Below are 17970 nucleotides of genomic sequence, written 5' to 3' on the forward strand. Positions count from 1 at the left end.
TAGTTTGCTGGTCTGCCATCCCCCCAACATGGCAAGAATGGCCCTGCAGCTTGTGCCTGCTTCCTGGTGGTGCAGGTAGGGATCCAATAGGATGGGGACTGTCATGGTGACGCACGCTGCCCACTGCGGACAGAGGGTGTGTTTACAGTCGACAGAACTGGCAATTCTTTAGGCCTAATTTCAAAGAAAAAACCAGTGGTCAGTTATACCATGTCCAAAATAGTGCGCAAGACTCTGCACAATCATCTCGCAAATGCAGGAAGAATGGAAGGGAAACTTTGGTCACTTTGGCCGGTTTTCCTTCCCCTGGAGCCAGTATCCCCCACTTGCAGAACAGCTGAAGGGCTATCTGGAAAGGCCCTTTAGTGAGATGGTTCACAAAGCATGAGACGCATGGAGTTCGGCAGGCTGCAGTACCCCCAAACCAAGAGAGGACTGGGGGAGAGGGCGGATGAATAGATTTTGTTAAACTAAAACCAAGATGCAGCCCCAGAACTCCCCTCCCACACACCACACCCGGGCCATAGGTTTGAAATATGGTCATTTAATAAAACTTTCTTTTTAAAATAATACAATCCAGACAACAATTATGGTTTTGGGTCAGGAATCAACATTAACACACGACGTACGGTAAAGGATAAGGGATCGTAAAGTGACAACATAGCCAGAGAATCGTGTGATCGAGGCTTTAGTATATGCACGGCTGTGCCATCGTCACGCAGCTGTTCACACGCACAGTGCCACCAGGGGCTCTGTCATGCACAGTGTATTTCCAGGGGCACTGAGTCACTGGTGGACGACCCAGCGGGGCTATGTGCCTGTGCCTCCTATACATGCAGAGGTTCCAGCTCCTCTCCATACAGTTCACTCAGGGAGCAACAGGAGGGGCAAAGGCAGGAAGCTGCACAGTGAACTCAACGTTCCACACGTGGAATTGGGAAGTGGAGCCACGTGAGTGAAACAACCTGAGATTCAACTTTGGGCCAGATCCTATACGCACTGGGCGTGCTCAGCCTGGGGAGTCCATAGGGGCCTCTACAGCCACATAAGAAAGCCTTGAGGGAAGGGGTTAGCCACAGGGGGTGGGAATGCCTAGTGGGCCCCACTTCTCAAGCACGGTGATTGGCCTGTTACTCACACCCACAAACAGCAGTGACTCAGGTGAGCTACTGAGGCAGTCAAGAGAGCAGCTATGGCCTGGACACTGTTACAGACGGGCCCAAGGCTAGCATGGAGGTATCCTAGCATGCTCCGCTTCATAGCCCAGGCCAGGCCTTGGTATTAAGACTTGAAGGGAAGTGGAAACATGCCCCTTCTGGGACAAATGAGGTGTAATCCTTGGCTCCTTGGCGGAGTGGCCAGGTTTGCACAGGTGCACTGGCCAGTGCTTGTTCAGCGAAAGGGCTCACGCCCTGGGACATAGCGCATGATGGCTGAGAACGGGTGTGTAAATGGGGAAGAGGTTTGAATAGTCTCCAGCTCCTGCTATGACTATCTCTGAAGTGGCCAGGACACGGCTCCTCTCCCCAGTTGCTGTGATTCAGCATGCTGCTCTGTCACAGGCGGTGGGAGGGAAAAGCTCCAGAAATCAGTGATATGCCTCCATGCCCACTCCTTGCATGATCCCTCCCACAGACTGCACAGGGGCTGGGAACAGTTTAAAAGTTACACCTTTGACATTTCTGAACAAGTGAACTGTCGCTGCTTTTCCCGTTAGAGAGGCAAGGCCGTCTCGTCACACCATGGTGGCATCAGAAAGGGCAGTGCGGGGCTACTTGCTGCTGGGGTTGGTCACTATGGAATTCACTCTTTCCCTAGGGACCATGCAAAGATGCTTGTTTTTCTTTTTTGCTCCCAGGGCAGGTAGGCCAGAGGACAGTACTGGCCCACCAGACAGCATTTCCAGCCACTAAGTGCACCACAGCACTGGTGTCTGGCAGCAGTTGGGCAGTGCACACACTCCACAGCTTTCAGTTCCACAGCAACTGATGAAATCAACCAGAGAGGCCAGAGGCTTATTTGAATGAGCAAATCAAAGTCTGGCAGCCTGAGAAATCCACCATCAGAAACCTGCATAGCTGGTTTATTGGACAAACTGTTTTATACAACGAAAGAGAGAAGATGGCCAGAAAGGTGTGTGCGCCCTGGCCAAATTACTTGTTGGAAAATGCTACAAACATGGAATTATAAAACCTGCATCACAGCAGAATTCGGTGATGGGGCAAACTTGCTGCATCAGACCCCGACTCCCAGGGACAGCGAGACAAAGGCACCGAGTCTAGAGTCACCCCAATGGGAAGCTAGATATCGAGCGTGATTTGGGATGGGGTATCCCCCCGTTTGTTCACTGGGATGGGCCAAGCCATGGACTGGGCTGACTCCATAGCTCGAGGACAATGTGCTACGGGGAGAGCTGGTTCCCATTTCACCAAGTTCCCACCCATGGCTCCTTTTGCTCCTGCTTTTGGCAGGACGATGTGTAACCTGGGCACCACGGGCTCTCTAGTCTCTTGGCTGGGGAAGATTCCTGGTGGAGGGGCACAGTGGGACCCAGCCACGAGGAAGGACCGTGGCTCTTCTCGCCAGGTCTACACTAGACTTTTCTTGGAAAGTTTCCCACCCGTTTTGCTGCGAGCACTAGTGCACCCTGGGCTCCAGCTGGCTGCCAGCCCACCGTGCCAGTCACCTCTGCTCCCGCTAGGCTACCAGTGCTGCAGCGGCACTGGTGTTTGCAAGGGTCGGTTGGACGTTTCCCAGAGTGCCGGGGAGTGAAGGCAAGGCCCTTGCTTTGCTGTTCACTCCTTGATTCCCTCAAGAGGTCCCTTCCCAGGACCCCTTTGCACCTGCTGCACCACCAGTATACTCTGCCCACCAAAGTAACAAACAAAACAAACCTGAAAGTGGAGACACTGCCACCCCTTGCGCTGTCGCTCAGCCACCCAGCTGCCCCCTCCCATCTCCCAGCAGCTGAAACAATACAGGGAACACAGGACAGGGAACAAGCGAGATCACAACAGAAAGAACCAGGAGAAGCTAGAACCAGGAGTGACCCCCCAAAGCTGTTGGCAGGTGTGTACTGAGTGGGGTCTAACAGTCTGGCGGTGTATTCTGGGAATCCGTGCACTTAGTGGCAGCCTCGTCCGGAGTCCCTCGAGAGGAGCCGAGTTGCTGGAGGTTTTTGGCATTCTGCATATCGGTCCATAGCGAGTTTGGGCAGCAGAGAGGTTACTGGTGTGACTTGGGACCCGGAGAGGGTAAGGTGGAGTCATCAAAGAGGGGGTTTTTCACTTCCATTTCTCCAGTCTGCAGCGGTTGACAGGGAAAGAAGATGGAGGGGGATGGAGTCAGCAGGTGAGAGGTCACAGAATCTTATGTCAGCCCCACCTCGCTCTGAGACACTGTTTATTATGAACAATAGCCTCCCACCTCGTCCTCCCCAGGCAGCGCAGCAGCGCCACTTTCATTAGCAATTGTGTTGCAGAAGGGCCTAGAGCAGGGGTGGGCAAACTACGGCCCGCGGGCCGCATCCGGCCCGCGGCGCTGCCACCACCATGTCCCTGTGGCCCCCAGGCAGGGGGGCAGAGGGCTCCAAGCGCTGCCCCTGCGTGCAGCTCCCATTGGCCGGGAACGGAGAAACGCGGCCAATGGGAGCTTCGGGGGAGGTACCCGGAGGCGCAGCAAGGGCAGCGCACGTGGAGCCCCCCCCCCACACCCCCAGGGGCTGCAGCTCTTCCTGCCCTGGCCCCGGTGTGCCGCTGCCACCCTGGAGCTGCTTGAGGTAAGCAGTGTCAGGCTGGAGCCCAAACTCCTCCTGCACCCCGCCCCCAACTCCCTGCCCTAAGGCCCCTGCCTGCATCTCACACCCCTCCTGCACCCCAACTCCCTGCCCTGAGCCCCCTTGTACACCCCGCACCCCTCCTGCACTCCAACCCCCTGCCCTGAGCTCCCTGCTGCACCCTACACCCCAACTCCCTGCCCTGAGCCCGCTCCTGCACTCCGCATCCCAAACCCCTTCCCTGAGCCCCTTCATACAACCCGCACCCCGACCCCTTGCCCCACCCCTACATTTAAGGCCCTGCATACGATTTCTTCACCCAGATGTGGCCCTCAGCCCAAAAAGTTTGCCCACCCCTGGCCTAGAGGCTCCGGCCAAGATCAGGGCCCTGTTGTGCCAGGCGCTGCACAGACACACAGTGAGAGACAGTCCTGCCCTGATTAAGATCGGGGCCTCGTTGTGCCAGGTGCTGCACCGATACGCAGTGAGAGACAGTCCTGCCTGGTAGTATAGATGCAGCCAACTGCAAACATTCTTCCATTGACCGAGCTCCATTTACACCAGGGGCTAGGTCACCATAGCTGCAATGCTCCGGAATGTCACAACCCTGAGCACCGTAGCTACGTCAACCTAAAATGGAAGTGCAGGCCATGCCTTAGACTGTGTCTCCACTAGCAGTGCTTTACCGGGATCCCTGTGCCTCTATACCATACGACCAAAGCCCTCCTAGCATTGACAGCTCGACTGGTAACACTGTGCTTTATACCAGTAAAATAGAGCGAAACAAGCTACACCAGTCAACGTGTCATTTTGCCATCGCTGTTGCGTCTACACGAGGGACTTCTGCTCACACAGGTGCATTGATCTGGGATCACAGCTCCTCAAACCCCTTACAGACATCATTATGTCAGCAGAAGTCTGCAGTGTAGACTGACTTGAGGCCTGGTCTACAATGAGAGACCCAGAGAACCCTCAGTTTCGTAGTTAGGTCAACCTAACCCCTGGCATAGATGCGATAAGGTAGACAGAAGATTTCTTCCATTGACCTGGCTGCCGCCTTGTGGAGGGACGGACTTCCTACATAACGGAAACCTCCTTCCAGCCACATAGGAAGCATCTACACCGAGGTGCCCCAGCAGCACAGCTGCAGCACCGGACCTGTTCCACTGTAGTGTAGACATAACCTGAGCCCCAGAGCCTGCACCCTGGGCTTTGTGACTCACTGCTGCGGGGTTGGGTTTTTTGCAGTGTAGATGAGGGAAGTGACATAGCTGGGATTGGGACCTGGGTGTTCCCATCCTGTGCTCTATCCACTGGCCCAGACGGCCGCTCCAAGAGCTGTCACATTTCCATTCTGAATGCAGCATTGTAGGAGCAGATTATGGCACTTCCCGGTGGTTGGGTCCCACCCTGGCTTTGTGAGGAGGGATAGGAGGAGGTGTAGATGGTATAGGCTCCGGTACCCTTGACCTCTGCCCACCCTCCCTGTGCTGAGGGGACAGGCTGACCTACCTGGGCTGTGCTGATCACAGGACTTTTGGACGTGGGCTTTGGCCAAGTTACCCAGGAGATATAAGTGGCCAGCTGGGGATGGAGCTGCCCAATAAGATGATTGGTGGGGAGGAGGGGTGAGAGAGTGCATGCAGCTGGGAATCTCTCCAATGGACAAATCTGAAGGCCATGCCCATGCCTCTCAGCAGGGAAGGAGGGGAAAGGATACACAGCCCCACTGAGGCCCCCACTTTGGGGGACGCTGCTGTCGGCCAGCTTTACAAAACCAGCCCATGAGCCAGCGTGTGCAGCTCTGCAGGGACCAGGAGCTGAAAAATCTGACAGGAACCAGCTGTTATTCCCCAGACTGCCAGTGTGCGCCCTTTAATGGGCTGTCAAGTTGTAATGATGACCCTTAATCTAGGCCCTGATGGTCTGGCAGGGACAGCGATTACCATGTGAAAGGCTGCACTAATGCTCTCTTTCCGAGTTATTGTGTTTTTTGCACTGGAGCTTGTACCAAGGCGGGTAGGCGCTGCCACTGGCGAGAGGGGCCGCTGTCATCAAGCCCAGGAAAAGAATCTGGGGGGTTGCAGCTGAGGCTCCCTGAAAGCACATCAGCCAGAAAACCCCACCTGGGGGGTTACACTGGTCAGCATCTCCTGGGAGGGAGCAAACCTGGTTTCCTTGCCTGATCTAATCAATATTACCCAGCCGGCCCCTTGCCTGGTTAGCTGACAGATGGGACGCGTCCCACTCCATTCCTGCACTCAGCGGGGGAGAGATTCAGAACAAGCCGTGACCAGGCACAGCCAGTTACTGGGTCTCTGCCCACAGGCTGAGGCCTGGTCTACACTTAAAAACAGGTCAACATAGCTACGGTGCTCCAGGGTGTGAAAAATCACACGCCACTGCCGCAGCTATGCTGTCCCAACCTCTAGCAGAGACGCGGCCTGGTCCGTTGACCTGGCTGCCGCAGCTATGCTGTCCCAACCTCTAGCAGAGATGCGGCCTGGTCCCGTTGACCTGGCTGCCACAGCTACGCTGTTCCAATCCCTAACAGAGACACGGCTAGGTCCCGTTGACCTGGCTGCCACAGTTATACTGTCCCAACCCCCAGCAGAGACGCTGCCTGGTCCCGTTGACCTGGCTGCCACAGCTATGCCATCCCAACTCCTAGCAGAGACGTGGGTAGGTCCCGTTGACCTGGCTGCTGTAGTTAATCCACCTCTCAGAGGCAGTAGGAGAATTCTTCCCCACCACACTCCTGAGTGACGGTTAAGCCAACCTAACCCCTAGTGAAGAATTCTTCCACCAACCTAGTGGCCACCTCCTAGGGTTGTTAACAACCTTGGATTAACTACTCTGATGGGAGAATCCCTCTGGGTCCCTGCAGCGAGTGTCTGCGATGCAGCATTTCCCATGTAGACGAGCCCTCAGTTTTAACTTGATCATTTTCTACTGATTATAAATGGTCAGCAAATATGCATCGTTACAAGATCATTCATATATAAGTTGGAATGGAACGTTACAATCTTAGTAAAGCTTTTTGCTAATTTCCCACTGAAGGTTTCCACTAAAGTGATACCCCCACCACACAGTTGGGTTTCGTCAAAGCAGCCAGCCAGCTCTACTAAGCAGCAGGGTCTGGATCCTGAACAGGATCACTGGGGGCTTCTTGGGGGGCCTCCTTCAGCTTAGGCTGAACCCCCTCCTGTGTGGGGGGACGTCAGGAGGAGAGGGGTAGGATGGGAATCTCAAGGAGATTTTGCACGAGGGCCATTTTAAAAAGGTCTCATTACAAAGAACCAGCTGACTGTTCTTTGTAAGGGAAAGGGTTTTGAAACTGCCTGAGAGCAGGGATCCCATTCCTCCTCCCCGTCTGCCCACTGCCAAAAGCCCAGCAAGGCCAGGCAGCGCCAGCTCGAGTGGCTCCCAAGGCAGCTCGCAGGCTCTGAGGCATGATGGCTGCAAGGAAGCATTGAGAGGCCCCCACGGAAAGGGGCAGAGGAAGTGCACACACTGTCAACTTACAGGAGCCAGCCCTGGGCACTCGTACACCGTGAAATCACCGTCTTCGTTCTCCTCGTCAGAGGATGCCGAGTCAGGCAGTTTGGGCTCCTCTTTATGCCTGAAAAAAGAGAGGCACATAGAGATGGAAGTGAAATCCAGAGGGGAAATTTCCTCTCCAGCTGCAACAGCGCAAACCCAGCACTGTCTAGCAAAGCAGACCCTCCCTCCAGCTAGGCTGAAGCAAATGGGGATTCCCAGCACCATCCTATCGGCACCCTCTCTCCCCGCCCCGGCATCTCCTGAACTGCACTGGGATGTCTTCCGAGAGCTCCTGATCCCGGCTCTAGACTCAGGAGGCCCCTGTGAACGGTCGGCAGCTGGCAGGGCTGAGAGCGGGAAGGAGTCACTTACTTTTCCATGGAAAGCATCTGCTGCTTTTGGTGTTGGTAGTGATACATCTGGGCACTCTGAGCCAGCTTCTGATCCCCAGGCTTCAAAAGAAAAACAGGAGCTGTGAACACAGGTCTCCAGAGAGCAGCTTGCTCTCCATTGTCCACAGAGCCTCCGACACAGACCGGAGCCCAGAGGCCAGGGTGAGAGAGAGGTTTTAACAGGACTATAGCTGACTTCTTTTAAAATACCTCTACGGCACCCTGCCTCCCCCTTTGCACTTCACTAGCCTCTCCGGAATTCATGCAGGGTTTGCTCAAAGTACAACCTCAAATGTTAAAAATGACCATGCTGCCAACGGGTCTGAGGGAAGGTCTGGAGCAGCTTACCGAGATCTTGTCGTATGGCAGGGGGCCAGGCAGCTTCTGAGCTGGGTAGTCGGTTTTCTGAGCTAGTCTGATTTCCTTCTGCAGCCTACAGAGGGGACAAGACAGTGGTTAAGCAGGAATGATTTAAGGGACAGGACCCAAATTAAACCTATCCACCTTCTTAGCTTTCTTAAATTCCCTTTTCAACCATTCCCCCCTCAAAATCAAACTACCATGGCTTGGCACTGCAGCAACGAAAATTCCTACCTGCAATTCCATAACAAACCTACGGGTTTGGGTTCACCCACCAGGACAGGTACCTACACACACACACAGTGAGCTAAAAACCATCTGAGCATCTATCTGCTTGCTGGCTCCGACCAGGCAGGAAGCACTGAAACACAATCCTCCCACTCACAGGTCTGGAGAGAAGCAGTCTTGTACCTTTCAATGGCCTGCCTGTTCTCCAGAGCTGAGCAGAGAGCCAAGCATGGGTCAGGGCCACAAGGGTGTAATGAATAGTGTAGAGAAGGCTGATTGGGAACTTCTGTTCAGCCTGTCCCACAGCACAAGAATAAGGGACGTTCAATGAAAGAGAGCAGGAAATTCACAACTGATCAAAGGAAACCGTTTCCTGACCGTGGAATTAGCTTGTGGAACTCAAGCAGGCTGTGAGGAGGCCAAGAACTTAGGGATTGGAGGTTTATACGGATAACAAGAACACCCAGAATTCTCATTGCTCATGCTAACGGGTGTTGGAAGGAATATTAAATCTCATGCTCTAGATAGTAAGCTAATCTCTCCGAGTGCTGGGGAACAGGAGGGAATCTTCATGAGGGACACATTATTCCACATGTGCAACTACATGGTTTCTCTTGCTCCTTCCCCTGAAGTATCTGGTGCTGGCCACTATCAAAGACAGGACACTGGGTGAATCCAGTCTAGCAGTGCCCACATTCTTATGAGTGAACTCCATTCATTGCAGCACCAAGCCGTTGAACACTGCTCTAGCGATCACCCAGCACTTGTGGTGTGTGATCTGCTCACAGAAAGCAGGGCAGGAGTCATCCTGGTTTCAGGTGGTTACCCTGAATCCTTACGTATCTGGTAAGCTCACTGGAATAGGGGCTGTGTGTACAGCGCTGACCATAACAGGGCCCTTCTCCATGCCTGGGGTTTTTAAGTGTCCCCGATAAGTAATCACAGATAGACAGGCTCCTTCTGACACTGTCTCCTAGGATCTATTAATTGGTGGTCACAAGTGACAGTCTATCCAAGTACGCGGCACCTCTCTGCCCTAGAACTCTTCTCACGAGTGGCTCCCACCCATCCAGCCTGACTCTAGAGCGTCCATTACCACTGCGCCTTGCACAACGATTGCTATTAAGTATCTGTCAGGACTCTGGGCCCACCCTTTCTTCTTTATGTGCTTCATCCCCCCGCTTGCCTCCTGTGGGTGCAGACGGAGATGCATTTTGCACTGTGCCAGGCGAAGGCTCAACCTGAAGTCCCTAGCCCAAGGAGAGCAATTTCTCTATTTTTTAAATCCTTCCCCAATCCCCTCTCAATTGCACAGAAGTCCAGGCACAAATTCAGTAGGACGCCAGGCGGAAGCCCAGCCATTTGCTGGAGGAGGTCCCTGCTGGCTTACCTGCACCAGCAGATCGCAGCCACAATTAAAGCAACGATGCCAGCAACAGAGAACACCACGATCATCCCTGCAGAGGAAGGAATACAGCGCAGAGCTCATCACCTGGCTGCTACTGACCAAGATAGCCCAAAATGGACAGAGGGGGTGGTTATGGGCTGTGATGGTTTGCTGGTGGGGGCTCCCTCCCTGCCCTTTCAATAACTAACCCCTCCAAGTCCTGTAATGCCTACCCCACTGGGCACTATCGCTCACACACAGCTTCAGTGATTGTTATTGTACCAGGTACGTACGATAGTAAACCTGGTGACTCCACAGACGCAAGTGTTGTCGGTCTCAAAAGCAAACTGAATTCCATCTCTCCCCACTGGGAAACACAATGAACTTCCAGGAGGGGCCAGCCTGAGCTGCAAAGCTCCTCTTCGGAGCCAAACTGCCTCAAGACCCATCACAGACGCAGCGGCAAGCCCTGAGGTGCTAAACCAGCTCCCGCACCCCCGCACAGCCTGGATCGGGCCCATCCCTAGCTCTGAACTCCAAAGGGAAGCTTGCACCTACCGAGTATCAGGAGGTCATTTGAAGTGATATGGAACACCTCCACTGGAGAACTCTTCACTGTCTTGGTGATAGCGGTGGGATGAGATGTCACAGCCCTGTGGCTCGCTCTATTCCTCTTGGAGGACTCTCCTCTCGCCCCAGAGGCTTCACGATGCTTCCCTGATGGGGCCAGGGTGGCTGTGCAAGAAAGCAGACACCACCAGCATCAGCAGACGCAGCGTGACCTGCCAACACCCAGCTCTGGGGCAGGTAGCGGCGATATGGACAAAGAGATGAAAACCATCGCTATTCCCATTGATGTTTAATGAGTTAGCGCCGACCAGGATGCACCATCTTGCTATTCACAGGGATGCAATACAGAACCCCAGAACATGTGGTCCGTAAAGCCTGCAACGTACCCCTTGCTAATAGAGGGGCTAGATCCTGCAGCCCCGCAGTGAGCTTAACTTCCACTGCGGCCAATGGGTCTTGTGCTACAACCACAGGATCGGGCCCGGAGCTGGTGGGCAAATCACTTGTGGAATAAACGTAAAGTCAGCAGCCGCTCTCCTCTGTTGGAGCACTTGTGCCCCCCATTATAAAATACGGCCATAAAAGGCAACCTTATTGCCCTGGCATCAGCAGTGTGGGTGCCTCTTATATTAGGAAATGAGGCTACGAAATCTCTCAAGAAATCCCAGCTCATGGGATGGAAAAGGGAGAGAGAGAAGACAAAATTTCCAAGGTAGGGAACACCTCTCCCCAAAAGCATCTCCCTTTCCCCCCAGTCATCAAACACACAGCACTTCTAGAGCATCTTTCATCCAGAATTTCCTGGGAGAGGTCGTCCCTCTTTTACAAATTGAGAAACTGAGGCACAGAGAGGTTAAGGGAGTTCCTCAAGGTCACACAGTGTTGTGGTCGAGCCAGGAATAGACCCCAGACTCCTGCTCTAACCACTAGCCTGCACTGCCGTGACATGCCTAGAGGATGGGAGTCTCGAGTTTGTTTCCAAATGAGGGAGTGCATGTGTTCTCCAGGCCCTTGATTCTGCTCCTGCTGAATTCAGGAGCCCTGTAATATGGTGTTTATGGAGTAATGAAAACTCCATGGCCTGCTCTCTCCCCAGCTCAGCCAGCTAGGAAATGCCAGAAACATTTCCCTGGAAACCTAGTAATTTAGGCCAAGAACTTCAGCACCACTCTCTTAAACTGGCAGCAGGGACAGTAAAACGGAACACTTAATAATCAGGGCATTTCAGAGGGCTCGTGTTTATTTACTGTCCATGGTTTTCAGCCTTTGAGAGGAGAGTCTGAGTTGTTGATCACAGGGGTCTTGTCTGAACATTGGGACCACTGGCCTCAGACTCACTGAACGTGGAAAGCAGCGCAACTGCATGAAAGCGGCTGGGAGAAGAGGCTAAGGCGAGCAGGTGGGCGACTTCTGGACTCACCATCCTGGAGCAGATGGAGGCGAGTGGCATCCTGCCTGGCCAGCACGTCAGCTAAGAAGTCGATTTCTTCCTCTAGGTTGGGAACAGAAGTTCTCCCTGAGAAAAGAGAGAAAACTACTGTAATGGTTTACTGCTATGGAGCATCGGGGGCTTACGGCTCCCGCAGGAATGGTCAGCTGCCCACAGCAACGCGTGCTTTATACAGGGCAAGGATCCAGCTCTGCGGCTGGACAGCAAGTGACAGCTTGGAGCTCCTGAAGGAGCGGTTTCCTCTGTAGGCAAGTCTGAAACGCACTCTGTTAATAGAGGGCAGGGATTCTGAAACTGGGGGTCCTGAGGTTATGTGGGGATCACGAGTACATGCACAAAACAGAGCAACGGCAGTAAAATACATAGTTGAAATCTAGTGTTTTGGAAAATGACACACACCTTTCCATCACAACGTAGTGTATTTACTTCAAAAAAAGGTAATTTATAATGTAACAGCCAGACACACAGGCAGGTGTGGCGCTGTGGGGTGCTTACAGGGGTTATAGCCACCTCAAAATCTGCCTTAGCCCCTGTGCCTACTCATCCCAGCGCAAAGGCCAAACACTATGCAAAGTAAGGGTGGCATGGTATGGCATTGCCACCCTTACTTCTGCAATTCTGCACTGCTGCTGGCAGCAGCACTGCCTTCAGAGCTGGGCAACCAGCCAGTAGCCACTGCTCTCCGGCTGCCAAACTCTGAAGGCAACCGCCAGCTGCAGCGTAGAACTAAGGGTGGCAATGAGGCACTAAACTTCCTGTGAAAATGTATCTTGATAAATTTTTTTCACGCCCTCCCAGTATTAAACAGTAACAATTTTTAAAAATAACTTTTCTGCTTGTAATGATAATAATTCGATAACAATGTTTTAGTCTTAATTTAAAAGCAATGAGAAAAGGTAAATTCAGTTTAAACAATAGGGTTATAAATTTAGCATTTAAAATAGTGTTAAATATACAAAATGTATTTTTAATTGTTAAAGGTGAGGGGAGGGGTCGCACTCAGAGGCTTGCAGTGTGAAAGGAATCGCCAATACAAAAAGTTTGAGAATCACTGTGCTAAATCCTGCAGCCTGTAGGTGAGTGTAGTCAACAACTCTCATGTTAAGACTGCAGGATAGGCCCGTTAGCCGGTGAGAACTCTTGAGAAGAAACAGCACCGACCTGCCTCCCTAGCAAGTGTCTCTGCAGCAGCAGTACACTGGCACCCTATACAAGCAGCACTGGCAAATGTCAGGTGTCTCTCTCCCAGTCCTGTAATTCAGACAGTGAGCTCCCCCCCAGAAACACAGATAAAAGTTGAGGGGCTGTGGGTATCATCTCCCCCCACCCCACTTGAAAGAAATGTTAAGCAGAACTCAGAAAATCCCACTGACGGGCTGGAAATGTTTCACTGCTACGATGGAATCAGAAGGTGGTGGCGAGCAGAAAGGATGTCACAGCCAAGACAGCCTTCTGTACAGGTTTCTCACATTGCGATCATAGCCGCTAGTCCCAGATAAATCTCATCAGAGCAAATCCAGAACCCTAAAAGGGACAGATCTTGCCCACAAGTGTGTATCAGCCACTGAACTCAATTAAATGTTTTATTAAAGCTAATGTTAAAATTGTCCAATACACAGGTCTAAAAAAGAGTTTCTATACATCTGGGTATAATGCTTGAATTATCCGAAAGTCCAAAGCTTGGTTTGAAAAGCCATAACATTCATATAGTACATAACCTGCAATATCTCAAATGAAGGTTAAGAAATGCACTGATCCAGTTTAAATACTAGCATCCAAATATTCCGATACATCACTCACAAAAAGTTATACTAAGAATAGTTTGTGGAAAGCAAATATAGCAATGAGAGCAGATTGTCCCTCAGTAACCTGGCATTTAGGATAGGTTGTCCCTCTGTAAATACAATCCATCAGAAAAGTATGTCAGTTACTTTCCTGACTTTGCTTTTCAATGGCACTCTAGCTCCAACAGCCAAGAAAAATATTTGCTGCAATTACAAGGCTAAGAAGAAAAACAAGTCTGTTTAGAAGCTACCTGAGAACTGACCCTCTGCATTTGTTAGAGAAAGATAACAAAGGTACAAACCTTTTACATGTGATAGCAGCAATTGTAGGGTCTCTCTTGAAATCAAACAGCAGGTGATGGTGCCAGAGTGGGGCTGGGCATCAGAGGAAAGGTAGAGTAGGCCAGTGACTATGACCAGCTAGTGTGATTTAAACACAACTTGCTCTGCCTACACCAGGTGCAAAGTCCTGTTTGAAACAGTGTTAGCCAACACATGTTCTAACACCCCTTCCCCCTACTCTAAATGTGGCCCTTGAGTAGACGCTGGGTTCTCTGCATATTGGACACTGGATATTTATCTAGACACTTCCCCCCAACACACACACCTTGGAGTTCTGGACACATTTCGGATCATCAAAGCTTGCTCTGAACTTGCCCTATGTAATCAGAGCCCCTGAGGGCAGGTAGGAAGCCCCCGGACTTGGTAGCACTCAACAGAGGAAGAGGCCGTATTCTTGAGAAACAGGATCTGAAAATTATTTATTCCCATGGAAGATTATTATTAGGCAGTGTCTCCTGGGAAGGGCAAGGGATGAGATCCAGATCCTTGGATGAAAGGACATTGTACATGAAGGTTTGTCAACTCCTTCACCTTAAGAAGCCAATACCAGCCCTGGTTGGACAAAGCCCAATTTTTCCTGGGTGTTGAGGAGGGTTGAGAGGCACAAGGTGCTTCTTAAGCTGGGTGGGGTTTTCATTCAAACATCCCATTGCTCTCAGCCCAGGCAGGTGTTCGATACAGGAGCCACTGGGTGTGGGTGGGATAGCATAGCCTGTGTCATACGGAACGTCAGACTAGACAATCCCAATGGAACATCCCTTCTGGCCTTGACATCCATGGCTCTAAGGCTGATGTGTGTGTGTGCAGGGGGGGATGGGCTTCCCGCCAAACATTCTGAAGGTTTCTGAGTGCACGCAACTTGCAGGTTGTATGTTGTGCACAAAGATCTCAAAGAGCTTCACAAACATCCACCTTCTCAGCACCCCTAGGCTTGGCATAACTCCCATCTGTGTGAAATGGGGGGCTGAGGACACAGCCTGGCCAAGGAGCAAGTCAGTGGCAGCACTGGAAAAAGAACCCAGGAGTCCTACTCTCCAGTTGGGACAATACTCCATTTGCCCTCCCTCCATTCTATTTAAAAAAACACTCCCATGGCTCCGCAGCCCTGCAAGAAATACCCTCTGTCCTATAAATGAAACCCACACAGACCACTGCGCACTGAGGTGAACGAGAGGCAGATAGAAATTACGCAGAAAGGGAAGATGTTGTGAAACAGAGCCGGCCGAGGGAGGAAAGGAAAGTGATGAAAGTCTGGGGAGCAGCAGTGCCTCTTGGGAACACCATGAACAGGCCCTTCCCCGAAACGGGCACCACAATAGTGTTTCTCAAGTCAATAACCTGAGTTCATGGCCTGACCAGGCCTCTGATGCGCTCAGCAGAGTGACACTGACCAGTGGGGCTGGAATGGACAGGCTGCCGTGGGCCGCACATTGCCCAGCTACGCAGTGTTTGGCTATCGCTCATGCGATGCCCGGGACGGCCCTGGCACTGCACAGGGAAGATGATCTGTCCCTGCTCTGAGGTTAGTTAGGGACATAAGGGGAAGTGATGACATATGAGGGAGAGGGAGAGAAACTCAGAAGAAGTGAGGAGAAAGGGCAGCAATCTAGTCCTGCCAGCCCCCATGCCTCAGGATCAACAGCACGTGCATGGCCCCTCCCAGCTTCCCCCAGCCCTCCTGCTCCCTCACATCAGATCATGTATGTTCATGCAGGGCCGCCCGGGGGGGAGGGGGGAGGCAAGTGGGACAATTTGCCCCAGGCCCCGCAGGGGCCCCCTGATGAGAGTTTTTCGAGGGTCCTGGAGTGGGGTCCTTCGGGGGTCCCAGAAAACTCTCGTGGTGCCCAGGCCCCCGGAGTATCTTCCGTGGCAATTCGGCAGCGGGGGGTCCTTCCACACTGGGACCCACCATTGAAGTGCCCCTTAGACCCACGGCAGCGGTTCCTGGGGCGGAAGGACCCCCCTGCTGCAGTGCCGGGTCTTCGGCGGCAATTCGGCAGCGGGGGCCCCCCACCACCAAAGACCCCAGGCCCCCTGCTCTTCCCCAGGCCCCCTGATCAGGGCAGTCTCCAAGCAGGGGAGGAAGGATCATGAACTCCTGTGTTCTCCAGGGCCAGCAGGGGAAAAGAGAGGGGTCTGTCCAATCATGGGTGCAAGATGACATGAAGACCCCTAAAGTATGGGCTAGGGGCCACCGCCCCCTGCTGGCCCTGCCCACATTCACCTTGGGAGGATCTTGCTGGCTTTGCCATTAGCACCTGGAGCCGGAGGATGCAGTGAGTCACAAACCAGAGTTTGCCACTGACTGAGCTAGACACAGCACCCATCTCCTGCCCCCTGGGAGGAGAAATGTGCCTTAATGATGCCACTAGTCAGTAGGAACCCCTGAAGCCAGCAGCCACTGCTGCCAGCACAGTCCCAGGCAGGGTGTGAACAAAGGCTCTGCTCAGGGCTCCCCACCGCCACACTTTGAACTCAGAGCAGCGTCAGGGCGGTACAAAGGCAGCTGCAGAGCTGCGAACAGCACCGTGCTCCTGGGCACGATGGCAGGCCCAGATCGGGGTGTGTGTGTCTCACTGCCCTGCTGCAGGAGGATGTCAGGCCCAACACGCTGCAGAGCCAGGCGGCTCTTCCTTGGTGACCGAGGGCCAGCAGCTCACGTGAGACAGGGCCTGGCTGAGTTATCTGCTCCCACCGGCCCCTCTCACAGGAGCAAACACAGTGGCGAGCGGGAAGCCCAGCTGTGAGCCCCCAGCCCCCTGCACACATGCTAATGAACCAGTGCCGCAGGCTCCAAGAAGGACGGCTGCCGCGACAGGAAGCCCCCCAGGCAGGGCCTGTTTGCCCCCCGCCCCACACAGGGAGCACCCTCTCGACCCTTCTCCATCTGGAGGTGGGGAGCTGGGGCAAGGGCTTTCACTGCTGCGTGGGCCTATGCCACATCCTACGTCACTAGCCCTAACTCCGGCTCAGTGCCACGGCCGCCTGTACTGTGCTCCCCTGCCCGGCCAGTGCCCCACGCTTAGTGGCGACCTGCGCTGCTCTCACCCACGCGGGCAGGGTGGTGCCCGAGGCAGCAGCGCAGCCCTGATCCCCATCTGCCATAGACAACGTTGCTTCCTGACTTGTCCCATCCCTGGACTGCCCTGCCCCTCCCAGCCAATACAAACCAGAATCAGACAAAGGCAGGGTTGGCTGCGGGGCGGGGACCCAAGTGGGGCCATTTGCCCTGGGCCCCGCAGCAGTCCGGGTCTTTGGTGGCATTTCGGCGGTGGGGGGCCCTTCAGTGCTGCCAAAGACGCAGAGCAACTGAAGGGTCCACCGATGTGCTTTGTTTTTAAGTGTCTGTCCATGGCTCCAAGCATCTTATAGCCATTCGAATACAGCCGGGTTTGAAGCCCCAGATCTTCCCAACACTGCCCACCCCCCAAACTACCCTCCCCCTAAGCAGGGAGTGGGAAGCTACAGCATATCTGAGAAGTCAGCAAACCCAGGCATTAACGGGGCAAAGGGGCAATGCAGCCCCAAAGATCCTTCAGAAAGATCTTCCTTCTCTACTGCCCCATGAGTAGGGTGACCAGATGTCCTGATTTTATAGGAACAGTCCTGGTATTTGGGGCTTTTTCCTATATAGGCTCCTATTACCCCCAATCTCTTGTCCTGATTTTTCACACTTGCTATCTGGTCACCTTACCCACGAGCCCCTCTACCCCGGGTGCCCCTGCAGGGGTCACACAGAGCACGGGAGGTGTCAGGGAGCCCGGCCCTAAACCGGCTGGACCCATTACCTTGAACTGCATACAACAACTGAACATGTAGCAGCCAGCCAGGTCTGTAAGTGTCTCAATTAGTGGATTATTAACAACTATGTTGTTATGTGTCTGCACACAGGACTGGCGCTAGTGTTTTTAGCGCCCTAGGCGCACGGCCATTTCACTGCGCCACGTGCTGGTCCCGCGGCTCCGGTGGACCTGCCGCAGTTGTGCCTGCGGAGAGGGTCCGCTGGTCCGCGGCTCCGGTGGAGCTGTCGCAGCCGTGCCTCGGGAGGTCCACCGGAGCCGCCTGCCGCCCCCCTCCCCCAGCAAAATGCCACCCCCCAATAATCCTGGTGCCCTAGGCAATTGCCTAGGCCGCCTAAA

At 53.4% G+C, this 17970-nt stretch overlaps 1 protein-coding gene across 1 annotated transcript in view; it reads right to left on the reverse strand.

Moving 5' to 3' along the window:
- Positions 1-534: 534 nt before the first annotated feature.
- Positions 535-17970, reverse strand: part of NPDC1 (neural proliferation, differentiation and control 1) — a 124485-nt gene continuing 107049 nt past the window's right edge. Inside the window, exons 3-9 of the mRNA XM_050926423.1 lie at positions 11676-11771; positions 10244-10420; positions 9689-9755; positions 8059-8143; positions 7691-7770; positions 7301-7397; positions 535-3303 (exon numbers count right to left, since the gene is read on the reverse strand). Of these exons, the coding sequence (XP_050782380.1) occupies positions 3226-3303; positions 7301-7397; positions 7691-7770; positions 8059-8143; positions 9689-9755; positions 10244-10420; positions 11676-11771 (680 nt within the window). The 3' untranslated portion in view covers positions 535-3225. The remainder of the gene's footprint in view (positions 3304-7300; positions 7398-7690; positions 7771-8058; positions 8144-9688; positions 9756-10243; positions 10421-11675; positions 11772-17970) is intronic.

The sequence above is a fragment of the Gopherus flavomarginatus genome, chromosome 17, assembly GCF_025201925.1.
Source record: "Gopherus flavomarginatus isolate rGopFla2 chromosome 17, rGopFla2.mat.asm, whole genome shotgun sequence".
In the NCBI taxonomy this organism is placed as follows: Eukaryota; Metazoa; Chordata; order Testudines; family Testudinidae; genus Gopherus; species Gopherus flavomarginatus.